Raw genomic sequence first — 27,230 nt, forward strand, 5'->3', positions numbered from 1 at the left:
CGCCGGGAGGCGAGCCCGCCGGGGAAGGGCGGACGCGGCGGCGGGCTCGGCACAGCCGGGCCACGACTCTGTCCGCGCCCGGGAGCTGGTTCCGCACACGCCGGCTTCACAATCTTTTCCGAGCGGTGCCTATATACTCTTCCCACTTTTCGGTAAGCACCTTCTGTGTCAAGGTAGAACAGTCTCGAACACAGCATGACAGCTGAACTGGGACTAAAGGTGTGTGCGTCCGCCAACTAGCCAGTAGCAGGAACTGCCGCTGACACCCCAACCTTCCGAGTCCCGCGGGTTCTACCGTCTCAGCGACCGAACGGCAGTGCGCGGGCGTCGGTGCTCCCGCAGCCCGGTGGGAAGTTTCCTTCTCGAAAACCTGTTAGGATTTCCTGGTGCTTCCTGATTACACACAGAAGAAATGCCTGAATAAGAGGGGGCTGGCTTCTAGAAGTGCTTTAGAAGAGAAAGAAGTCATTTTGATTCTGACAAAATCTGATTTCTCTCAAAAAAAAAAACCCCCCAAAACGGGGAAAATGTGTTGACTTTTTTTAGGCTTTTCCTATCCTCACCCAGAAAGTGTGGATCTTTATCCACATCTGACAAAGTCATCATTCTGTGAGCTTCTGTAAGAACGAGAAATTCGGCCGCGAACCAAACTCAAAGACAAGCATCTCTTGTAAAAGTGAGGCTCAGCGCGGTCATGTGAAAAGTCTCTGGTGCAGGGCTAGGTCCCTGCTGCCCAACTGCGGGCCGTCTCCTATTTCTGCTCTGGGCTGGCTTCCGTCCACCCATGAGGCTTTTTCACAGCACAGGGCCTGTTTTCAGTTGTACTCAGTTAACCCTGAAGAAAAGGTCTGTCCACTCCTCAAAGAGCCTCTCCTGGCAGCGCACAGAAACCAATGGCCATTGTTGGGCTGGGAGCTGGCAGGTTTCTCGGGGTGGCCGGGACTCACAACCCACAACACAACGCCTGCTCCCCGGGGCCAAGAGCACTTCGCCTCTGCCTCGGAGAGGATGTGCAGCAGGCCAGAGGCCGGTTAAGATGGGGAAAGGGGATCTGCAACCTAGCTTCCTTTTTCCGTCTTCCAGATCTGTGCCAGTGTCCAAGCAAAGGGGTGAATGCAGGTCCACCAAACCACGGGGCTAAGAAAGCCCGAGCGAACGGAGGCCTCCCTCTCCCTGTCACCAGCACGCCTCGCCCGTGAGGCAGTCGACTCCGCGCAGGAAGCAGGCCCTGTATGTCCTCTAAGTGGTCTGCAGAGGACACAAAGAGCTCGGGATGCGGGGTCCCTGGTTCAGCTCTCCTCCGTCCCACCCGCCACTCCCGCCTGGAAAGTGCCTTTCCCATGGGCCTCTGAGCGGGAGCTGAGCACACAGCTTCCTTCACGGAGTCGACAAGGACTTACAGGCCGGCTGCTCCCTGAGCTCGTTCCTTCAGAGACTCAAAACACTCACTCAGTCGGGTTTGTTTGGTTTTCGTTTTTGTTTTTGTTTGTTTTTTTTTAATCAGATGGTTCTAGAAAAATAAGTGGCACCGAGAACACAACACTTCCTGCTAAGACTGAGGATGTCAAAAGAAAAGAGCCAGAGTGACTATTTAACGGTACAGGGCTGGCTGCGGTACACCGATGTTTGGACCAGACCCTCGTCTGTCACTGCTAAATCTGACCGAGGTCATTTTAGGCAAAAATACTGACATTAGTCAGGGTTACCTGGAACACGTTTCTCTCTGCCAAACTTTGGCAACCCAATCTCTCAAGTGTTTTACAGAATACACGGTCCCTGTAGCAATGTTATTTAAATCCAACAACTTAAAAAATTCATTTGTTAACATCCTAAACACACCCAAGTGTCACTGCTCTTTTTAATAAAGAAAGGGAATGCAGAAAGAAAAACTGGCAAACAATTAACTTTGCAAGAAAATACATTAAGCTAAATACTACCACCACTACTACTACTTCTACTGGGGCTTAGGCACCGATCATGCATCAGGAACTGCCCAAGACCCTTCATTTGCTGGCATCAGCAGGTTCTCAAGTCACTAGATCTTCTGGAGGCGGACCTTCATCCTTCGGGGCCACTGTGCCTAACAAATGCCCCAGGGCTCTGTCACATGCGATCTGCCGGCGATGCCTCTTGGTAATGCCATCTGCGGACAGAGAGGCGGTTTATTACAGAGCACAAAAAAGAAAAGGTTTCTTCGTGGGGTGCCTCGCTGACTCAGGAAAGCATGAGACTCTTACTCTTGGGTCACAAGTTTGAGTACTACATTGGGCACAGAGATGACATTCAATCAATCAATGGCTCTCCTGGTGACTGGTAAACTTCACAGCGTACGCTTTCGAAAGCAGTGCAAACTGCTCCGTGCGGACGGGTTCTCTGGACTGGGAGTGCAGCCCCACAAGAGGATGCGTTTGAAGGAAACTGTCACATGTGTGAGGTTTAGGCTGATGTTTCAGACATTTCTTTATGGTCTAATCTATATGGCAGATATAAATGTCCTGAAATGCAAAGAATTACTAAAGCTCTACGACATCCTGTAGAGACAGACATCGGGGACATGTGCAGGACGACCAAGGTGCAGACAGACTGTCAGAGCGATTCTGAGAAACAAGTCTCTGGTCCATGCAGACAATGGGATACTATTCAGCACTTAAAAAGCAACGAGCCGTCACACCTGAGAAGTCTCGAGGACACCTGAGCAGCAAGTGAAAGAAGCCGATCTGAGAGGCCATGTACTGTGTCATTCCGACTTTCCCAGGCCATTCTGAAAGACCTCCAGATTAAAAAAAAAGATGGGTGTTGGTGGGGAGGGACGAACGGGCAGAGAGCAGACGGTTTTGCGGGCAGTGAGGACACTCCGTGTATTACAACGGTGGACACACGTCATTACACATTTGTCCAGGCTCAGAACGCAGGACCCCAGAAGGGTGTCCTCATGTAATTGATGGCCTGTGGGTGAGAGTGATGTGTCCGCAGTCGGTCTCCAACTGCAGCAAGTGTCCCACCCTGCCGGGCAGCGCTGATCACAAAGGAGGCCGTGCACGTGTGGGGACGGGAACAGAGGAAATCTCTGTACTGTCCTCTCAGTGTTGTTGCAAACCTAAAACTGCTCTAAGAAAATGTTATCTTCAAAAAAAAAAAAACAAAAACCCAGGAAAAAAAAATGACATGAAAAATTATTTCATGTTGTTTCAAAATTAAAAATACCTTTGTGGGCTAACAAACTCACAACCACCACGGAAGACTAGCACGGAGGAACTATTTACGTGAGAATGTCTAATACGTGTTCCCAGGGACATCCTTTCCCTGAAGGACGCTCACTGGACGGCAATGTTAGATCAATCGGCCACAAGGTGCAGGACCCCTCAGATTAAGAATTAAGGGCAGTAAATATCTACATAAAGTGTTGTTTCTGTTTTCAAAAGAATTTTATGTGGTCTTATTTAAACATTAATAGTAACTACTGAGAAATAAACTGGGTCATCGCAAGGCCAGGTGGCTGATGTGACAGTCTGGGAAAGGGGCTTCCAAGGCACCAGCTTTCAGTGTGGTGGTGGCAGCGCTGCCCGGGTCACTGCCCAGGCTGAGAGAGTGCAAGGGGCAGGAGGCTGCTTGTAGGGGACACAGTCTACACTGGGCACCTCACCACGGGGAACGACGGACTCCCACTTCCTAACTTCAGTGAGGATAAACCTCAAGCCACCTTGCTCTTAGTTCAAGTCTAGCACATACAGGAGAGCCCGACGCATCCTGGCCTCCGCGACCGGGAAGAACGCGGCAAACCAGGCTTAGCAAGACAAAACCCAAGGACAGGCAGCTGAAACCGCGGCGCCGCTCCTCGGCCCGCTGGATGCAGATAGTGCACTGATGACCTGTCACCTCCAGCCTCTGATTTGCAAGATGGAAGGAAACTGAAGCACATCACTAGATGCTAAGTAACGCGACCTGACGGAGGGCAACTTCAAGTGTTTGAGTCGCCTTTTAGAACAGTCCATTTGCCAAAACACCTGAATGAGGAAACTGGTCCACTTTTGTGAAAGCCTCATTCATAACCGTGCAGGGACTCCTCCAGCCATCAGCTCCGGGCACTGGGGAATCAGTTGCTAGGATACCATAGAAGCCACACAAACAGGACTTCTTCCCCTTTCACTCTGAATGGTTCCATTTAGATGCATCCGTGTGTGTGTGTGTGTGTGTGTGTGTGTTGGGGGGGGCACTGGAGGCAGCGTGTTACACTCTCAGACGCCTGGGAGTGGCACCAGCGCCTTGTCCAGTCCTCAGCCCCGGGCTTGGCTCACGCCCAGGGCCCCCGGGAGGCCTCCGCTAACCTGCGGGCCCGTGTATGTGCACTTGTTTGCTTTGCTTGGGAAGAAACACTTGGTTTGACATCTTCAAACGCATGAGGTGAGTGGTATGGGCACCAATGAGAGGCTTTAAAAAACTGAATTAGATCACTGGGAAGCCAAACCAGAAGACTACCTTTTGAAACTAAAGCAGCATGCCGAGTTTTTCTAGCGTTTAACTGTCAGCTCGACCACGGAACAGAGTGTCACCGACTGTCTGTCAGCTGTTTAATGCTGGGGACTCAGAAATAGAGAAGAAGCAAGACGACACCGATCCCACCAGAAGCTTTTCTAGAGGGAAAGAGTTAACACAATTCTTTTACCCCTTCTACAACTGATGAGTATCTGGGATGTTTCCACTTCGGGGCCCTTACGAATCCTGCCACGTGGGCGCTCTTGCCCATCTTCTGAGAGACACGCTGGGAGTGGGGAGCTGGCTCACAGGGCAGGTGCGTGGGTCTCGTGTCGGCAGACTCCGCTAGAAAGTTTTCCAAAGGGATTATTGCAGTTTCCGTCCTCATCAGCTTGTTCCATATCCTCGCCATCGCTCGCTACTGGTGGCCCTTCTTATCAGCCACTCTGGCGGGTTTCTCATCATGGGGCCCATTTCCATTTCCCTGACGACTGGCGATGCCGGCCTCTTTCTGCATTTACTGGTCATTTGGATTTTGTCTTTCCCGAAATGCCATGAGTCTTCTGTCCACTTCTGAAACCTGAATTACCTTTTGTAGAAGCCCTTTTACATACTAAAACAGAAGTCCTCTGGGAGATACCTGCAAAGTAAATCCCTTTGCAAAGTCTTTCTCTTACAGCACGCAGTTCTGGGTTACAATTTTTGTGTCTTAAGAAATCTTTGCCTACCCAAGTCTAATAACCATGCTCTCCTATGATGCCCTGTGGGAACTCCTGTTCTACCTTTCACACGGAGGTCTGTGGTTCTTTTTGAGTTAACATGTGTGAGGAATGAGAGGTGGGTAGCTGGTTATTTTTCCCCCATTATGGAAACTGAATTAATCCAGTCCCATTTATGGAAAAGACCATCCTTTTCTTGATGAGCTGTAGGGGGGCCTCTGTTGTGTATGTGGGAATCTGTTTCTGGATTCCCTACCCTATTCTGTGATCGGACTTTTATTGTCATGATGATTTGAGTCCTACCACTGATTCACAGCACAATCACAGATGAAAACTCACCTTTCTCATAGGAATTAACAGCTTTAATAGGGTGTATGAGAACATCTATTTGTCAAAAAACCACATGATGGGCACTTTACAAACATGATGACCCTAGGGGGGTCAGGCCCATTTTAGGGGAGCAGAATCTGGGTGTGTCTCCCCGCCCCTGGGGCCTCTGCGCCTGTCATCATGCCACACTTCCTTTACACAGGGTCACTGGGAAAAACACCATCGCTTATCATTCCTGTAAACTGCTACATTTCTGTACGCAAGTAAAACTTACAAATGAGATGTCTCCATGCTGAAAATTAAAAAAAAAATTAAAAATTAAAAAAAAAAAAAAGGAAGAGAGAAGTGGGGGGAGAGAGAGAGAAAAGAACAGGGGAAAAAAACCCTGTTTGGACTCTCATTCGGTGCCTGCCCCCTCCCCCTCCAATCAAAACAAAACAAAACAAGAAACCCACATCAAGGACAACTGATGAAAACACAGATCAAAAAAGGATGAAAGAAAAACATTTCAAATAAAGCTCGGGCGGTTTCTATTTGGAAACAACAACATAAAATCCCACTTGCCACAGTGAACTGACAAATACGAAACAGGCTGTGCGGCAGCGGAGTGGGGATTTTCCGACGGCATCTCCTACCGTGTCATTACTGTGGGTGACCCACAAGTGAGCGGGCGAGTGGACAGCTGGGCCGGGGCTGGGCCTGTGCCTCTGGAGTAGCAGCAGCGAGCGGAGGGCAGTCCTTCCCTGCTAAACACCCCTATGACGTGCTGTCTCCCTAAACCTGGAAATCCCCACTGGCCTCCAGAACCTAACACCAAGAAATGGAGCCGCACTCCGAGGTTCCTAGCCAGCGGGGGGGTGGGGTGGGGTTTGCTCTGATAGGACAGCCAGCCTGGGGTTCCCAATCCGCAAGGGTGGCCAAGAAGGTGTAGGTCTCACAGGGTCCCAACTGCAGATTTCCTCTGGGGAAGGAGCCCGGACCCCACAGGTGTCACATGCCCTCATCCCCAGCCCACGGAGGACGGTTACGTACGTGGGCATGACCAGCTGACCCAGTGATCGGAGCGTGGGGGGTTTTGGTTAACTGATAGCTCGCGTCAGCATGATTCCTGGTCTAAGCATACTCCAAAAGATCTATCTTTTTCTGTCACAAAATACTGAAATTAAAGCCCAAGAAAAACTTGGCTGGCATTAATCAGAAGATGGGGCACAACCAAATACATCTGAAATAACATCACTGCCGAACGGAGCTCATTAATTCACCAAAGAATCGCAGAATCCATGGGAGAGATTTCTCTTGTGCTTCCAACCACCCTTGCTCCCGCCAACGAACCACACGTACACCCTCGCCAGCTGCTATCTGTTCGCTGTTTCACTCATTCAACTAAGTATTTATTAGAAGTTTACTATGTGCCAGACAGCGGCATGTTATACTGAGGCAAGAAACAGAAAAATGGTCCCTGCCCTCAAAGAACCTGGCCCAGGAGAACGGAGATGTAATGCATGACGAGTATTTATTGACGGACCGTGATAAGCTGACAGAGCAGGTTCTAGGAGGGGTGACCTGACCTTACTGAGCTCCAGGAACGCTTTGCTGAGGAAGGGACTGAAGGCAGCCCAAGGAGGACAGGACCAGGGGACGGGAGTTCAGTGGAGAGGTCAGTGCGGGTGACTGCCCGAGGTGACCATCAGGCACATCTGAGAGACAAAAATGGAAGTGTGGGTCAGGGTGCTGCAAAAGGGAAGAAGAGCTCTGGATAAAAATGCGAGGCAGGCAGGGGCTAGTCCTAAGGGACCTTCCAGGATGTGCTAGAGACTCTGGCTTACTCTAAGTACAATGGGCAGTGCTGGAGATTCTGTAAATCGGGCACATTTGCGAGAGATGGTGTGGGGGCAGGGAGAGTCAAGAGACAGGGAGGAAGGATCTTGTTTCGGTTTTAAAAGATGACACTGAATGAATGGGGAACCCTTATCTCCTGAACACCCCAAGGGAAGGAGGAGAATAGGAGCTGAGAAGCCATCACTGACCCAGACCAGGGTGACGAGAGTGTGCATACCTTAGAGGCAGGGGAATAAAAAGAAATAGCATCACAAGTGGCTCCCAGATTTCTGACCTGAGCAACTGGATGGATGGAGGTATTTCCCCAATCACCGAGAAAGAGGGGATGGTTTTATGGGGATATTAATAGTTCGGCTTTGGACATGCCAGTTTTGGAGTATCGGTAAGACATACAAGCAAATGTTACACAGGGCATTAGAAATTTGTCAGACACTCAGAAGACAGCTTTGTCTAGAGACTGAGTTTGGGAACCACAGGAGAAGAGATCTTTAAAGCCACGAGATACCCAGAATACAACTCCATGTCACCACCTCCATGGTAACCAGACTGGTCCAAGTCACTCTCACCTCTTGCCTGGACGACTGCAGTAGCCTCCCCACAGGATTCCCTGTCATTCTGGGGGCCCAGAGAGTGTGTGGCACGTAAAAGGTATTCAGTAAACATGGAGTGAATTTAAGGAATAAATGGGTAGGATTCCTTAGGGAGAAGATGCAGAGTGAGGCAAGCACTCCTGAGCTCTGCCAATGTCCAGGACTGCTCCAACATTTACGAGTTGTAGAAAAGAGGAGGCAACAAAGGACTCAGAGAAGAAGGATCCAGAAAGACATAAAGAAAACCTATAGAAGGTACTATCATGAAAGCCAAGAAAGAAGCAGTATGTCAAGGAGGAAGTGATTAATTCTTTTGAACTGAGTGTTAACACGATGAGAACAAAGTACCATTGATTCTGGCAACAGGTGAAGACTGGCGACAGTAAGCAAATGATGAAGCCCAACACGCCCTTCTGAAGACCCACTGGAGTTTTTAAAGACACAAACCCTAAAGCACCAAAAAATTTTAAGATGCTGAAAGGCAGACAGAAAAGAAGTAACGGGCAAGGCCATGGCTTATGGCTGTGTAACTCAGCAAAACCCAAGAAAGTTGATTCTAAGCTGGCAATGAGAGAAACATTCTGCCCTGCAGAATCCCCCAAAGCTCAGATGTTGGTGCCCCCATGTACCTCTTTAATGGAAGGTAAAGGTCAAAATGAAAACAGAAGGCCTGTTTGCAAAATTAAAACACATGTGTACCTCTAGGTCTCCCTTCTCTATCTCAATAGAAGATTAGAAGATTCATTAATCAATGACAAGGATACAACAGAGATACTCTGGCATGGAGGACACCAGATACCGCACTGGAAATAAGGGAACGAAGTCAAAGTACACACGTTAAAATGGAGAGATCCTGCAGCTCTCCCGACAAAATGGTGGTATCAGGCATACATTTTCAAACAAACTCAACTACTTCCTCACCAGTGGCCCCACTTTAAAGGAAATTCTAAAGATTTCAGGCAGAAGGGAGATGATCCCACTTGGACAAACAGAGATACAAGGAGTGAAGGGCAGGGAAAGCAGTAAATATGTGGACAGATCTAAATGAACAGATATTGTGGGGTTTAAAAATAGAATTAAAGTGTGTAACAACAGCAGCATGTAAGTTGGTTCCACTCAATGGTCCTGGGAGGGGGGTAAAGGTTTGAGAAACAGCAGACAAACATTTCCTTAGTTAATGATGCATACTGTAATTTTCCCGGGTATTAACAGAACAAAAAAAATAAAGAACATTTAAACTAGAAAAAGATAAAAACTGAATTAAACAAAATAATCTAAAAGAAAGCAAGAAAGAGAGAAAAAGAAAAAAATAGGAAAGACAGAAAGGCTTTAATATAAATAGCTGGTGATTATATTAAATATAAATGGGCTAAATGCAACAGCTAAAAGGCAGAGATTGTCAAACTAGATTAAAGAAAAAAACCCAACTACATGCTGTTTACAAGAAACAACTCTGATGCAGAGAAGTTGAAAATAAAAGGGTTGAAAATGTTATACCCCATATATTCCAACCAAAAGCTAGTTAGAGGAGCTATATTAATATCAGGTAACAAGTATTTTTAAAGATAAAGAGGTTCAATTCATAATGACAAGAACATATCTCAAAACCTGCCATACACCTTTATCTAATAACATTGCCTCAAAACATACGAAGGGAAAATTTATGCAACTAAGAGGGAAACAAATCTATAACCACAGACTGATATTTTAAAACTCCCTGTAACTGATAAACCAAAATGGACAAAAATATCAGTAAAAATACAAAAATTTCACAAACTTGACCTAATGTATGTGGATAAAATGCTGCTCCCCTCTACTGGAGAAATGTGCTTTTCAAGGACACATAGAAAGGTCGCAAAAAAAGGATTGAATACTGGGTCATAAAGCAAGTCTCAATAAATTTCACAGGACAGAAAAGCAGGTATTCTTTGATCATAACACATTTATGTTAGAAATCAATCTCCAAAAGAGAATTAGAAAAGTTCTATTTGTACAGATTTTAAGAAATCTATTTCTACACAATCCAGGGGTCTAAGAAGAAACCATAATGGAAATTAGAAAACACTTTAAAGGTATGGTACCAAAAATAACAGACATCTAAATCTATGCGATGGAGCTATAAAATACACAGAAAAGGATAGAAGCTTAAAATTAAGAATCCTAATAAATGGATGGACATACCATATTCATGGACTGGAAGACAGTATTGATTAGATGTCAATTTTCACCAAACTGATTTTAGTCAACGCAGTTTCAAAGAATAACTCAATATGTGTGGATTTAAATCATTTTTGTTGGTTAAACTGGTTTTTGTTGGTTGATTTCATGTGTGTACGTACATGTATGTGCACGTAAACACATAAGCACGAATGTGTGGAATTTGACAAGCTGATTCTAAAACTTTTATGTGAAAAAACAAGTGATCAAAAATAGCCATAACACTCCTCAAAAAGAAGAGACATGTTGGAAAGACTGACCTAATACTGAGCCTGGTTAGAAAGTGATAGCACTTAAAGAATATAATATTTGTGTAAGGCTAGACAAAGAGATCAACAGAAAAGAAAACAGACTCCAAATTCAGACCCACACACATTTGGACACTTAGGATAAAGACGGCACTACAGCTAACAATGCATGTTCTTTTCAACAACTGAGCTGAAACGATTGTGTGTCCATATAGAAAAATATAAAAATAGACCCCCTAATAAACACTATACTCAAAAATCAACTCAAAGTGAATTACAGACCTAAATATAGAAAGTAAAACTGTCAAGCGTTCAGAGGATAATACAGATTATCATCACGACCTCATGGCTAGAAAATATTTCTTTAATAAGATACGTACCCAAAGAACTAATCCTAAAGGAAAAGTGATAAATTTGACTAAAAGTTAAGAACTTCTGTTAATTAAAATAAACTATAAAGAGAATGGCAAGATAAGTCACAGAACGGGAGAAACAAAACATTAGCAAACATGTAGTTGACTAAGAACTTCTATTTAGAACATACAAAGATCTATTACAAATAAATTACAGAGAGAAAACCCAATGAAAAAACATGGGCAAGAGATTTGATCAAGCACGGTTTCTGTACGTGTGCAGTGCGTGCACACACACACAAATGCACATGCACACACACACGCACACACAAAGTCCCAATGGAGCGTTTCATTCCGTAATCTGTATCATGTCCCTTTCACGCCGGCTACCTGGAAGGCCAGGTTCTTATTTATGGCTCACATCTGAAGACTGACTCCCTGGGCTCTAGTGCTGCTTCATCTTTGACCGTTCCAACCATCATTTCCCTTTGCTCTGGTATTTCAGTACGCTATCTCTTATCTTATTATGCATACTTGATAGGCCTTTCTAACATGGTAGGCTTTAATAAAACTCCAAAGAATTAATGAATATGCGTCATACTAAACTATGTCATATTTTAACTTTTGTTGACAATTTAAAGAATATTCTGGGGTCTTGAAATTCTTCATTAATTATCACTGTAAAAACTAGTTATATATAGCTTGACCATATACATGCTGAGCGACTTCTCTGTTACATGAACAGTTACTGTGGTTTCCATGGATATGTTCTGTCCCTTCCCTGGGACTCATGAGGCAGGACAGGGGAGCAGCTAAGAACCAGGCACACACCAAGCTTACGTTCTGGGTCAGATCTGTAGGACGAGCCCCTGAGACTCTCTCGGTGGACATCCTCATCTACAAGACAGGGGTGACGATGACGACAGGACCTGCTTCTCGAAGCTGGAGAATTAAATGAGGTGACATGCAGGAACCCAGGAAGAGTTCGGGGAATGTTTCTGGAAAGGAGGGAATTACTGACAAGGAGGCCAAAGAGACTCTGCCAGCATGAGCCACGGGCGGCTGGTCTGTATGGCCATAACGTGCTGTGTGCAACAGCCTGTCAGAGCCAAAGACCAGTGATCAAAACCTTCATTCCCTGGAGGTTAATTCGGGGAACATGGAACTGTGGGTGAATTTCTTTTTTCACATAATTCATCCTTTCCATCAGGAAGCGCACCCACTATGAATGCGCTTGAGCCTTCTCGTACTGCTTCCCTGGGAGCCAAAGCATTTCCCTTTTCCCTTCCTTGTTTAGGGAGCTATGACAAATTCCAAAGCCCTGTGAGGCACAGAGCCTGTCGCGCCTGACTAACGCGATGTAGTGAGCCAACTCTGCTTCACTCGGAGAAGAGTCTTCTGGGGCTGTTCGTCTTTTCCTGACTGGGCTTATAAACTGTTGTGCTCTTTAGATCCAGAGATTTTCTTCTATTGCTCATCAGACAAATGACGGTATCTTTAGCACAATAATGAGCATGTCTCCATCTACACACTTTAAATACGTGATTTCCATCAGCTCCTTTTCTCTTCTTGACAGAAACCACAGTGGGGGGTGTTTGTTAAGTGCCCCCCTCCCCCGGCTTCTCAGTTCTAGGCTGGGCTGCTCACCGCCTCTCCGGGGCTTACGCTCTCCACGTTCTCATCACCATCCTCCCCAAACACGTGCAACTGACGCAGGGGCACGCAGAGGTCAGGGCGAGGGACTGGACTGAGTCCGGCGGTCACCAGGGAGGTCTGGAACTTACCAGAATAACTCTCAAACCTGAACCCGCTGAGGTCCTCGTCACTGTTCTGTGATCAGTTTCCTACAGTGCCAGTGGGTGACCTGGGCTTGGAATAAGCAGGTTCCCTGTGCGCCCTCCAACAAGGGGGTCACCCAGGCAGCGGCAAGAACCGGAGCGCCCAGCTTCAGTACCAGAGGGTCACAGGGCAGAACCTGTCCAAAATGGGTACTTGGTGCCACTGAAATGTTTCTCCCCATTCCTGGGGCCTCCAAGTGCCCCTCACGTCTGTCACTAGACCATCGTGAAGATGGTTTTTCCCAAAAGACTGCATACTCAGACTGCCTAGAGCATAACAAAAACAAAAACATAAAAACAAAACCCAAAGTCTTCACATTTACAAATATGCACGGTTTGGAAAGGTGACATTGACGCGCTGCCGCACACAGGGGGACCGTGGACGAGCGCTCCCCACGCCCCCAATTTTAAAGCACTTGTGAGGAGAAGACTGGTTTAGAATGTCCCCCTGACCTTGACCACTCCCACTCGTTACCCCGCATAGACTGCAGGACTGATATTCCAGCACACGAACTTTGAGAAAATGGCTTAGTTCTGAGGCACAAGCACACGAGAAGGCCAGCGGCCGCACACCCAGTGAGCCCAGCGCCCCGACTGGGGACGATGCTCCCGCCTCCCGTGCAAGGATACAGGGGTTACTGTCGTCGATGCTGCAGCTGTCCAGGATCAAGGGGATGCCGTCCAGCTCACTGACCTGCAGAGAAAGGAAAGGCAAATTTATACACGGACAAAACCTTGGGTCATGGTGGAGAGGACGGAGCACTGGTTCCTCCTTTGTGTTTCCTCACTCGCTGCCGCGATGTAACCGCATCCTGTTATATTTCAAGCCTGCCCCATCAGCCACAGCAGAGTTCTAAACGTGACCTTGGTGGTGAGGCAGGCAGACACGGGAGGTGTAGACCGTAGTGACCAGCCTGCCCTAAAGGATTCAGATGATGATGAGATGTCAGTTAACAGGGGACCCTCCTCCCCTCCCCTGCTACGGCCTGGTCTCCTGTACCTCCCACCACCCCAATCTCTAATGACTCAGCCCAACACCCCTCATCACTTCCTCTTGGCCTAGCCGTGTGCTCACCGTCCTCCTGCTAAGTTACACGCTAAGTTACACGCTGGTGTACAGGCACAATTTCTACTTTACGTGGGCTGCATACTCACTGTATCATTCCTGCTTTTATGACATGTTAGTGTTATTTTTAGGTTTTAGGTGTTATTTGGTAGGTTATTTTTTGGGAATGAAAATGCTCAAAAATTTTTCCATGTAAATTAAAGGTAATTGCTTCTTTGCTTTCTGCCCTCTTGGTTTATGAGGCTTCAGAGGAACACTCTACTTTTGCTTATCGGGGGGAACCTGTATCTGAAACACCTCCACCAACTCAGAAATATTTAAAAACAGATAAACAAAAAGGGATACACTCTTTTTCTTCTTACCTTTCCTCAAAAATGTTGGGGCAACTGGACAGCCATATAAGGATGAAAAAGTGTATCTCTTCCTAATACTGTTCACCAGGATAGACCATAAATGGACTGGAGTTTATCATAGTTTAGTAGTACTAGTAAGTGGACTGTTTTTCCAAGATAAGAATAGGAAAAGCAGGGGTGCCTGTGTGGCTCAGTCATTAAGCATCTGCCTTCAGCTCAGGTCACGATCCCTGCATACTGGGATGGAGCCCCACATCGGGCTCCCTGCTCGGCGGGAAGCCTGCTTCTCCCTCTCCCACTCCCCCTGCTTGTGTTCCCTCTTTCGCTGTATCTTTCTGTCAAATAAATAAATAAAATCTTAAAAAGAAAAAAAGTAGGAAAAGCTTTTCAAACTGTGATTCACAATCCCATAGCAACAGGGACAAGGTTTAAAAGGTTGGAATACATTTTTTAAAAAGGCAAATAAAAACTGGGAAAATTACTTATTAGCTACCACAGGCAAAAGGTTAGTATGTTAATATATAAAGAACTTGTGGGGATACCTGGGTGGCTCAGTGGGTTAAAGCCTCTGCCTTCAGCTCAGGTCATGATCTCAGGGTCCTGGGATCGAGCCCCGTATCAAGCTCTCTGCTCAGTGGGGAGCCTGCTTCCCTTCCTCTCTCTGCCTGCCTCTCTGCCTACTTGTGATCTCTGTCTGTCAAATAAATAAATGAAATCTTTAAAAAAAATAGTAAAAATCAAGAAAAGACCAGTGGTCCAGTAGAAAACAATGGATCAAATACATGAACAGAAATGGTACAGAAACAAAGAAATGCAGATGGACCACAGGCATTGGAGTAAGTTCCACTTTGCAAACTGCGAGCAGCTGAGACACTGCCTCTCACCCAACAGTGTGCCAAAGGAGCGGGGGACAGGGAGAGACGGGTGTCCTCGCACAGTGCCGGAGCGCGTGCTAAAATGGCACAGCGCCCATGGAGGGGCACAGAGGGGCAAGGAGGTGCTGCGCGGGGTCAAGCAGACTCACAGGGGCTACTGCTCTCTGACTCAGTCCTCCCCGCCCCGGGACGACACCTCAAACAGCATGGTCCCACGAAGTTAGGTTTGCACACGTGATTCACTGCGGCACACTTTCTACTTTTTTAAGTTTGAGATTCGATTCACACACGGTAACGCTCACCTTTTTAAAGTGCACAAGTCAGTGGATTTTCATTTATTCCCACGGTTGTGCGACCATCACTGCTCCCTAGTTTTAGGACACTTTAGTTATCCCCAGAAAGAAACTCCACACCCCTCAGTCATTCCTCCCTTCCTCCTCCGTCCGCAACCTTAGCAACCACTGATCTTTCTGTCTCTGGATTTGCCGCTTCCGGACGTTTTGTATAAATGGGGCCGTTCGGTATGGGGCCTCTTCTTTCAGTAAACGTAATGCTTTCGGGGCCTTCCATGCCGAAGCACGTACCAGCGCCTCATTCCTTTTTACGGCTGAATAATATTCCACCGTCTGGAGAGACCACGTTTTCATCCGCTGACAGACATTTGAGTTGTTTCAACTTTCTGGCTAGCGTGGCCATGCTGCTGTGATCACCGTGTACCTGTTTCTGAGTGGATGATTTATACTTAATTCTCCCCACTGTGTATCTGGAGGGAAAACGGCTTGGTCTTGGTAACTCTCGAACATTCTGAGGCACCACCGAGTGCTTCTCAAAGTGCCGTACCGTTCTCTAGTCCAGCCGCAACGCACGAGGGTTCCAACTGCCGCACACCCTTCTCGGTACTTGTGAACCATCCTGGTGGGTGTGACGGGCTGTGTCATCGTGGTTGGATCTGTACTGCTCTGACAACTAATCGGTTGTATACAATGCAATGTATAACAACAAAGATCCCAGAAACAGCTCAAATGTCAAATACGCTATGGCACAGATGCGAAAGGCTTGTACGCAGCTGGGAACGCAGGTGGAGAAGACCTAACACACTACTGGGCAGGGATCGCCAGGATGCAAGGTAAGTGAAGAAAGCAAAGTGCAGTGTGGGCTTGTCTGTGGACCTTTTGTGTCATGAATCAGGAGAAATATACAAATTTTCTTCTATTTCCCAAAAGACACCCTGAAGGGGGAAGTAAAAAGCTGTAATGGTTATCCATAGGGGATGAGGAGAGAATGAGGCCCAAGAAACAGGAATGGAGTCAAGGCCTCTTTTACTGTACCTGCTTATGGAATTCCAACTTTGGAATCCTGAATGTATTTTATATAATTTTATATAATTAAAATTATATTTTATAGAATTAAATTTGTAATGGATATTAACTAGACTTCTTGTGATTATGTCAAAATATACACAAATACTGAGTCAGTATGTTGTATACCTGAATATCGTATGTTATGTGTCAATTATGCCTTAATAAAAAAGTTAAATTTACAAAGTTATTTTAATCTGATGACACGTCAAACAAAGAGAACTATTTCACAGGACTGAAACAGTCCCTGGTGAGATGTGTATCCTAAACTCAGAAAGAACCACACAGAAACATTCAGACGGCATTCGGCTTCACTTATTCTGAACTGTTATTGATATATTTAGCTTAAAGCAAAGGATAATTAATGTTTTTAGGAAAAAAGATTTTCAGCATAAAAAAGAACTATCAAATCCAGAAGCTAATTTTATACTTATAAATTAGAAACATTAGTAAGATTTCCTGATCTATTTTTCAATTTCTAAGAAATATTTATTCCCTAGCTGCCTACTGTGATGGCCCAGAAGAGAAGACAAGCATCACTGAGCATTCCCAGGGCTGGACGAACTGCAGACCTTCCTCGACTTACCATGGGGTTATGTCCTGATGAACCCATCGTTACTATACCCAACCGACTGATCGTCGCAGCGGAGCCCCGCTGACCATAAGCGTGCTCGGAACGCTCACGTTATCAGCCTATAGCGGGATGAAATCATCTGCCACAAAGCCAATCTGATACTAGAGTGTGAAATAGCTCACGTACAGAGTGAGAAACGGAAAGGCTGAAGATCATGGCCCGGCTGTCAGCGTATCAGCTGCTGCTGACCTGTATGATGGTGTGGCCGAGAGGAAGCTGCAGCCGCTGGCCCGCGTCACCAGAGAGAGCACCGCGCGGATCGCTAGCACGAGAAAAGATCCGCTCTCAACATTCCAAGGGCAGTCTCTATTGAACACATTATCACTCGCACACCATCATCGGGGTGGAAATTCTGAAGTCGAGCCACCGTGAGCTGGGGACCGTCTATAAATATGTGTCCCGGCGGAAGAAGGAAGCCCTCCCGCCACAAGGTCACTGATACTGACCATCCTTAGTTTCACAAAGGCAGAGAGGAAGAGAAGAAATCTAATTTCTACCCTTTTTTCTAGGCACTGGAGATAGGGTGAGAAATGAACTTAACAGACATCAAGCAGGCGCGAAGGAACGACAAACACTTTCATGTTTCCCGTTATTCTGATGGAGCCTGGGTACGCATTATTGGCTCTACTTTACTGAATAAGGAAGCGGGGCTCCTGAGTTAAGCACCCTCCTCCCGAGGATCACTTCACTAACGAGTGCTACTCAAAGTGGCCCGGAGACCACCACAAATCTGTGAAAATAGACCAGGAGAGGGAAAAAGCCAGGAACCGAGCTAATGATTTAACAGGGTTGTCCTGCTACGCTGTTACATACCCTGAATCTTAAAGTAATAACATCTAGGTTTGAATCTTCCAGGTCTTTTTAAAATTTTTTATTTTTCTAGTAATTCATTTGTATTATATTTTATAAGTATCTTGGTCCAGGATGGTCTGGGAGAAAAGAGAAGACATTCTTCAGCACAGGTAGTGTGAGAAGCATTGGCTCGGAAGGTCAGAGCCCTACAGAGGGCCGTACCTGGAAGGGGTCACATGCTTGAAAAGCACAGAAGGAAATGTTTGGCCAAACTGGTAATGCCCCAGTGAGATTATAGTCAAAGCTTCCCAATGCAACCCTCACACCGCACGTCTCCTCCAATAACCTGACACGCACCTACCAGCAGGGCTGGGGTACTAACAACAACGTTGCCAATGCCTCTGTCCTGGGGTGAAGAGGAAGGATCCAGAAGGAGCAAGGGCCTGGTGACTGGCATAGTGATGAAGGGATACCATTGGACCCTCCAGCCCTTTGCAAATATGTGATCTTAAATCCTCCTGGAACGTACTAGAATAGCTTGGTGTCTGACCATACAGCACCGGCCTCACCGGCCTCACAGGGAAGGCCTCCCTGAAGAAGTGGCATTTAGCTCGAGATGAGTGTAAACATGCATTAAGTGAACAAATCAAGGGGGCCGTGGAGAATGTCTTGCAGGGAGAAAAGCATGTACAAAATCTGGGAGATCCAGAGGACCAGGGAATGTTCCAGAAGCTGACCAGGCAGCATGGCACAGGGATAAAAAGCAAGAGCCCGGGAGCCAGCATGCTAGGGTCCAAGCCTGGTTCTGCAGCTCCGCTGAGCTGTGTGACTTTGGGCAAGTCACTTAACCAGGAGACGTGTGTTTTCTCACCCATAAAATGGGAGGATGGGCTCATTTCCAAGAGCGGTTGTGAGAAGGGGACTGACTGCCACAGAGGCTCGCGCACTGCCGGTGCCCCACGATGGCATCCGCTGGTCACGCTGTTAACAGGGGTTCAGGTGCTTGCAGTGAGAGCGGAGCTCCCTCAAGGATGAAGAAGCAGGAAGAGAACGTCCACAGAGCTGAGTTTACAATCCTACTTTGTACCTAATTCAAAAAACTGTTCTGTCTACAAAACAGTAAATTTATTTTCAAAAATCTTTTTTTTCCTTTTGGTGAGAAATAAAACTATTCAGGAGCTAATATTTGATGCAAAAAAAATCTCATTTTTGGGGGGCGATGGATAAGGAGAATCCTCAGGGGTGCTAAATGGGTGAGATTTCCTTTGAAGGAAACGAAATCGCATGCTAAAATGTGAAACTTAGGCAGGCAGTAAGAGCGAATGAAAGAGCTATTGAAGACCATGGTTACGCTAGGGCTGTAGCTGTATTGGGGGCATGCTTTCCCAGGTAAATATTTCTCATTCACACTGCTCCATTATGAAATGATACAAGATACATTTTTTTTTTAAAAGGTTCTATTCATTTACTTGACAGAGAGAGGGAGAGAGCACAAGCAGGAGAGGGAGCAGTAGAGGGAGAAGCAGTCTCCCCACTGAGCAGGGAGCCCAAAGCGGGACTCGATGCCAGGACCCTGGAATCATGACCTGAGCCAAAGGCTGACGCTTCACCGACTGAGCCACCCACGTGTCCCTATATAAGAGAACTTCTTATAGAGATTCATTAAACGTTTGTGACATAAATGATCTCCTGACAAGGATGACGGTGGCATTATGACAAATACACAATTATATACTCAAGAACGGACTCGGGTTCCGTCACCGGGGTAAGGACATGCCGATGCCAGCCCTTCAGGGGGAGTGACCGATAACACAAAGGTGTTGTGACCAAGCTCAAGCTGATGGCTGCAGCTACATGTGTGGCACTCCTGTCTGGGGCACGGGAGAACAATTAGGAAATTAACAAGTTTTCTTCTGTTCACACTTCATAAAACAAGGAAGCTGTTTGTTTTCTTACCTAACATGTTGGGAATTGATTCTAGACCTGTAATAAATGAGTCACAAGCTGTAGTGCACATCAAGGAGCCAAGCTCAGTCAACACTTTCACGAGGTAACACATCTCAACAAGACAGCAAGTCTGGCTTAAACAAACGAACATTTAGCCCCTGGAAATAAAGTGTAAACAGAAGGACCATTAATTGATTTGCTAACTGTTCCCTCCTTCCTTGGCCAGTCATCTCGGGGAAGGTACTCTGCCAAGCATGCAGGCCAACCTCTAACTGTCTAAGCTCCTTTGGGAAAGTAATTAGATGGACAGAAAACAGAACCTCAACTGTTCTGACTGCTCTCACAGCAAATGTTAAATGCAAAAATCCAAGAACTCGAAGAACGGCCAGAGCACAATACCAACGCAGGACCTAATCTCCATGAAATATATAGGGAATTGAGTGTAACTGACATTTGGTAAAAATGTGTTCACAATACAGCTCCTCAAAGCAAATACATCCACAAACAGAAATCAGGGTCCTCGTTCTGAAGTGAAATCGATGACCATCAGGGGTGCGGCGATGCTGCAACAAGGTCTCCGTGGGATGGAAGCCGTCCTCAGACACGCTCACAGCCACTCAGAGGGCCTGGAGCCCAAAGGCAATGCTGGATGACAAGGACCACCCGGTCAGAAATGCGGACACACCTGCCCATGGGCTGAGACTCAACAATCCCCCCAATCACCTGGAGGGACGGCAGATGCTCTGGACGCAGACAGCCCTACATGAGGATTCCAGCCCATCCTTTCAACCACGGAACCTGGAAGAGGTTTCTGAACTTCCCGAAGTCTAGACTTTGTGTGACAAGGGGTCACGCCCACCTCAGGGGGTTACAGTGAAGATCCGAGAGGAAGCGTTCAGCACGGTACCCCGCACGTCGGGACATAAGACATGGCAGCATCTGTGATACTGCTCTCACCTGGTTCAGAGATTCTGAAGGTTTCCTTCACGACCCACACTTGCAAAGGGCCGGACATAGGACTCCTTCACCGAATACAAGCAAAGTTCCAAAACATAAAGACTGGCACTTGCAAAAGGAGGAAATCGGTAGCTGTGGTGACTCTGAGTGAGTCAAACTCCTCCCGAGTGTCTCATGAGCTACGTGTGATGCTGGGCAGCTAAGCCCTACCCCAGCCCCTTGCCAGCTGTTGTCTCACACAGTCAAGTCTGACTGCAAACACGGTCTCGTTCATCTCCATGTTGCACTCACTTCTGCGTTGTTTCGTGCAGCGTCAGCCTGGGCACTTCATGACTGAGCTGCTGCCGCCGCCAAAGAAACAGGTTATGGGGCTACGACTCAAGAAGCCACAGGCCGTCTGGTAGATTCTGCAGGCAATCTTGATCTAGCATGCAGAGCCCAAGGCTAGGCTCCATGTTGGCACCCCTGGGAGGTTTCAAACAGGACTGATCCTGTGGTTCCAACCCCAGGACAAAGAAATCACAGTGTCGGAGAGTGAAGTCAGGGGATCAGAGTCTTGGATGGAGTCTTCCAGGGATTCCAACGTGCAGCTGAGCTGAGAATTCCTGACCCGGGCCTAGTCCAAGAGCCCCCACCAAGCCAGCGCCGGGGGACCCATCGTAAACCCTGAAAGAGGACCCTAGGACGGAGCTGACTGCCCTCATGTTTTCCCCTCTGGCACTTTTTTTTCTTCCCCCAAATTCCTAAACCCAGCTTTGTTGAGCAATGACTGACATATAGCAGACTGTAGTTGCCCTTGTGCAACCACAGACAAACCAAGGTCAGAATGTCCACCTCCCTAGGAAGCACCCCGCCACCCCCGCGGCTTACCCCCAGCGCCTTATGCCACGACTAAGCCTCCCTCTTTCATTCGTTTTTTTAAGTGACTGCTCTAGGGATTAGAGGATGCGTCTCCGACTTGCTGTGGTCTCCCTACAAGCAGCATTACACTGTTTCCCACACAGCATCAGAGTCTCGCAACCGGAGCCCCCACTTGACCCTGGGGCAAATTCTCACGCACTTTACTTCCACACATTATAACCCCGTGAATACACTGCTTTCCTTCGCTTGATACAACTTCCCTCAACAGCCCCCTGGGCACAGCTCCGCCGCTGGAAATCTCCCCTGTCTGTCTGGAAATGGCTTTATTCTACGTTCATTGGTGAAGGATATTTTAGCTGGATATAGAATTCCAGACCGAGTTTTTGCGTTTTAGAGCTGTCACTCCACCGACTCCTGTTTTGCGCGGCCACCCAGGAGAAGCCTGCCAGCTCGAGAGTCTTTGTTCTTCTTGACCAGCCGGCAAGAGTCAGAGCGGCAGTGGCAAGTAGCAGCACCGCAGAAAGGTGGACAGAAGCCAAAGGGGCTTCTTGCAAACACTAACGAAATGAAAAAAGTTCCAGGAAGACTGACGAAGGAAGAAGAGAGACACCGATTAAAACAGAATGAAAAGAGTTAAACAGCTGTAGAAAATGTAGATTCAAATGAAATATTGTGAATTTCATGAAAAAAGCTAGAAATCTAGGTATAATGGAGATCTCTGAGAAAAGTAGAAGACATCAGCATTGACACAATAAATATAAATCTTGAACAGAATAATTTAAATACTTATTTAAAGATACAAAAATAAGCAAGACTGACAAAAACATTCAAAGACGGTTCTCCAAGTGAGGGCCTCCAAATTTCTCAGGACCACATAATCTACGGTGTATTTAAGTTGTTCCCAAACAACAGGACAAGAAAGAAGGCTTCCCAGCTCATTTTAGAAGGCTACTCTGAGTTGGTCCAAAGCCAGCATCAGACAGACCAGGATAGGAAATTACAGGCCTATTTAAGTATGAACATATACCCCCTCCCGTCCCCACACACAAAAATCCTGCAAGAAGTATTTGATGAACTAAATTAAACATACTACAAAAATTCACCAGGATCCTCTAAAGTCGACCCGAAAATCTACAGTGTAATCATCCTCGCTAATGTACTAAGAATACCTCACTACCACAGAAGAAGCATGGTCATGGTTAGCCCCTATTTGTGATTTTTCTTAATTTCAGAGAACTGGAAAACACTTCTAACTTGAAAAAGGCGATGTGCCAGAAACCTGTAGTATCATACATGCTAAGAGAAAATTTAGGTAGATCCCAAGACCGGAAAAAACATACAAGGGGACGGTCTTCTTATTCTATGTAGGAAAATAAACTCAGTGAAATACTGCGACTTAAGAAGGTCTTTGTTTGGATCTTTCGGACTCTGGAAACCAGAGAGCAGTCAGAGCGCCGCAAACAGTGCTCAGTCCTACTGTCAGGACAGAAGCAGCGGAAGAAAACAGAGAAGAAAGCAATCAGGCTTATTCAAGTGAAAGAAGAGCGATTTTTTTTTTTTTTTTTTTTTTAAGGAATAGAAGTTGAAATCTTAGAGGATCGATTACCCAGATATAAAGTGGAAAATAGTCATCCAGAAGGCTGGGATAAAAAGATCTAAAGGGACATGAAAATGCACCCAGTCCTAACTGCTCTCCGAGATGGGGTAGAAGTTTTAGTTATTACTGGCACAGAGCCTGGACCGGGGTCCCACAAAACCCAGGACAGGAAGAGAACCATGGGCTTGGCTCACTGGACTTGCTCACAGAGGCAGGATCCAAGATACGAGTGAGGAGAGAACCCGTAAGTGTCACAGGCCACCGACCGTCACAGACTCACGGAAGTCCCAGAGAAGCAGAAATGAGGCCTTTCGCATCACTGCTCTCCCTTGGACACTGCAGACTTTCTGCTGAGACTGCTCAGCGCTGGTTTCTGGGGACATAGTTTTGCTTGCGGAGAACCCCAAGCAGACTAGGCACTGGCTCGTTTAACTTTGGTATGCGGGGCTGGTGCTCTGATAAACCTGGGCCCTGTTACCTTTCCTCAATTTTAAGAAGTGAGGCATGTCAGGGACTCGGTATTGGGGTTTGTGAACCTGCAGGACACCAACCTGGCCCACAGCAGGTAAAGGAGTCCCGACCCCAGGAAGGCACGGGGAACCCCTCTAGGCAGGATTACATGGAGTAAGAAATCGGACAGGGCACATTTTAAATTTCAATCTCTTTGAATTGTAACTCATACGGGCAGAGAATCTAACTTCACTGTCTCGGACCTTAATTTAAAATGGAATGTAATCTTTGGATTTCAATGTCTCCCTGGGAATCTGATAATGAGATAGAATTAATATTCAAATTTAGAGTATCTCTTGTGGGCGTCTTATTATTACACTGAATTTAGTCTCTTAATATGCAACGAATTCTCTGCCTTGAGGTCAAAGTGACTTTGGAGTTAATTTAATTCATGGGTTGGTGTGACCCACTTAAGAGTCTTCTGGGGGCAAAATCTCGGCTCTCCACTAGTGGTCCAGGAGAAAGAAAGGAGCACGGCTGGTGGAAAAAGTAAGTGTCCTCATGATAAAGGTCAGAGCAGAATGGCCCTGACAACAGAGCTTCCCTCTGAAGAAGGAGGGACACACCCGTGGCCCAATACCTCAGCAGAACAACAAAACCCAGAAAAAAATGCTGAGGCAGCAGACATCTGCCCTCTTTACGCTGCAGGGACAGCTGAATTAATGTAACATCTGATGGCCTCTCCGGGTCCTTCCCTTCGGGTCTCCATGAGCTACTTCCCAGGGCAGTGGCCATCGACAAGCGAGGCTGGTTCTACGAAGTCCGCAGTCCATACGTGTTTGTGTGTCTGACCCTTTCATTGGACTCTGGGGTCTTCACCCACATGACGCGTGCTTCCTTCATTCCTGCATCTCGTGCTTTGCCCTTAGTAACTAGTTGCTGAAAACGTACGTGGACGTGAAGTAGGTGAAACAGCTCTGCTGACTGACCCCATGCACACACCCACAAGTGGACAGGCAACAATGTCCGGGTGCTCGTGCAGCTTAGCTCGGGGGAGTGCGGGACGCATCCAGAAGGACACAAGAGCAAGCAATCGGGAAACAAAGAAACACACAGTACAGACCATGGCAATTCCTACACAGGGAATAAACAGGATGACCAACTAGACAGTGACAGGGAGGCTCTCTTTCAAACACATAATACTTTTCTACAAAATGGTGATCTCTGAACAAAGACCCAAGCGTGAAAATGGGGCAAGCACTCCACGATCTAGCAGGAACCCAAATCGCCTGAGGGAGAGCGGGCTAGAAGTACAGACCTGGCGGTGGAAAGAACTGAGCACATCTCGGGTACGGAAAGGAAATCAGCATGGCTCTGTGCAGGGAGCAGGGGTGACACGGTAGGGGACTGAGGCAGTGAAGGAAGGAGCCTGAGCCCATGGACTAGAAGTTCTCAAAGCAGAGTCCCTGGAGTGGCAGCCAAAGCAGCACCTGGGCTTGTTCTAAGGAATGCAAATCCCAAGCCAACCCCCAGCCTCCAGAATGGAAACGCTGGGGCTGGGCCCAGCAGGGAGCTGCGGAAGGAGCCTTCAGATGATTATGATGCTTGCTGAATCCTAAAAACCGCTGGTACCCAGCAGTGGTTCCCAACCCTTCCTGTGAATCCGAATCACTTGGGGAGCTTTTAAAAGTGATGCCTCGATCCCACCACACATCAGCTTCACCTGAATCTTGGGGGTGATGGTCCAGGAATATATACTTACGTGCATGTATTTTAAAAGCCCCCTAGGTGATTCAGCTTCCTAGAATATAGTCCTGAAGGTCAGGGAAATCACTGGGATCTTTTTTTTCCTAAGTGTAAAGGCAGCGATTGAAGATTTTATGCAGGTGAATGAAATAATCCAATGCGGATTTTCAAAGAGAGGACCGCAGTCTGCCGTATACAGATGTGGGTGAGGAAGAGCGCTCTGGGAGGGCTGTCAGGAGGCGCTCCCTGAAGCAGGTGAGTGGAAAGCAGACAGGGGCACTGGGGGTAAAAGCAGAAGCTGATGGGAGACACATCCGACGGATCTGCCTTCTCCAATTGTGGGTGGTGAAGAGAAAGGACTGGTTTCATTTACTGAGAGATGGAGGAGCTCGGAGACCTCCAAGCAAACACCAGCAGTTACGTCTTCTGTATTTGCTTTATGGAGGGTGTGAGACCAGGGGACAGGTCTGGGCTCGAGAGGGACACAGGGTCATGCGTACACAGACCGATGGTCTTTAAAGCCCCAGGACTAGGGGCCTCCCAGGGGAGGTGGCTGCAGATAGTGAAGGGCTCAGGACCAAGTCCGAAAGCATTCGCACACTTAGGGGTTCTCAGACGGGGATTTCCGTGCTCCTTCTACAGCCTCGGCATCGTCGTCAAATATCGTTTCATCAAGAGGTTTGAACAATCCCACACTGGATACTGCAGGGAAATGTAAGCACTTTCTCATGGACTAATTTGTAAGAAATATCAACTTTTTTCCTGGAAGGTGATAACTGATAATCAAAAATCCACAGGGAGAAGATTTTCCTTAAAAGCCACAGTGACCATCAGATTATTTGCCCAGCGGTCATTTTTCAGGGTGACGTTTTAGAAGGTGATTTCTAAACCGAATCATGTGGGCTGTAAATTTCTTCCCTTGTTGAGATTATAGGAATAATATATATGTACATATATTTAATAAAATATATTTTATTAAATTGAATAAAAAATATTTTAATTCCAACCAACGGCTGCGGTGCCAGCCTTGTCCTTGAAAGGAACAGAGGCAAACTCGATGGGAAATTCAATGTCAAGACGATTGGTTCGCATTCAGTAAGTCTACTGTGTGCCCAAGGTTAAAAAAAAAAAAAAAAAAAAAAAGCCAGTCCCGGAAGTGGAGGCTGGACGGTGGGGGTGAAGTAACAGTGGGCTCCCCAGTCCCTGAGCCCCTCTGGCCCTCTCTGCTTGAGGGCAAACAAAGCACGGAGGAAACAACCAAGAGGATCGAACGAAAAAGGTCAGTTTCAGTGCCAGTGAGAACTAGGGTTCATCCCGCTCGCAATCACCACCCTGAAATCTCACCCCCACCCAGGCTGACACTTGAGGATCTGAGCCCTTCCTTTAGGGGTCAGGCCTCACCCCTGAGGTGGGGACAGAGCCCATCCATGAACGTGTTCATGTAGTTCCAGACCTTTTTGTTCAACCCCTACGTATTACAGACATGTATGTTTAAAAACAAAGATCATCTGTCTGTAGACGCTATTCTGTGTCTTTCCACATAATAAAAATTGTTTGAAAATGTGATTTTTAAAATGCTGCATACCATTCCGTTACGACAATCTGCCATAATTCATATCACCTTCCCTGCTGAGGACACTTGAGTAATTTCTAAGCTTTTACCAACAATATAACGAACATCCATGTATCAATATTTTTTTTAAATATTTTATTTGTTTATTTGACAGAGAGTTAGAGAGAGAGCACGAGTAAGCAGAACGTCAGGGAGAGGGGGAGAGAGAAGCAGGCTCTCTGCTGAGCAGGGAGCCTGATGTAGGGCTCGATCCCAGGACCCTGGAATCATGACCCAAGCTGAAGGCAGCCGCTTAACCAACTGAGCCACCCGGGCGCCCCCATATATCAATATTTTTAACGACATCACTGATGAGCTCCTTTGGAGAAGTTTCCCAAGGAAAAATACCATCATCTTCAGATCTCTCTGACACAC

At 46.9% G+C, this 27,230-nt stretch overlaps 1 protein-coding gene across 3 annotated transcripts in view; it reads right to left on the reverse strand.

Annotated features, from left to right (window-relative positions):
- The window catches only part of LOC111157460 (ataxin 10), a 159,086-nt gene that overhangs the window by 14,342 nt on the left and 117,514 nt on the right, over positions 1–27,230 (reverse strand). For all 3 annotated transcript variants that reach the window (XM_022518878.1, XM_022518879.1, XM_022518877.1), the window contains one exon: positions 13,238–13,301. In XM_022518878.1, the coding sequence (XP_022374586.1) occupies positions 13,238–13,301 (64 nt within the window). The remainder of the gene's footprint in view (positions 1–13,237; positions 13,302–27,230) is intronic.

This window comes from Enhydra lutris, unplaced genomic scaffold (assembly GCF_002288905.1).
Source record: "Enhydra lutris kenyoni isolate GAN:26980312 unplaced genomic scaffold, ASM228890v2 scaffoldscaffold55, whole genome shotgun sequence".
NCBI lineage: Eukaryota > Metazoa > Chordata > Mammalia > Carnivora > Mustelidae > Enhydra > Enhydra lutris.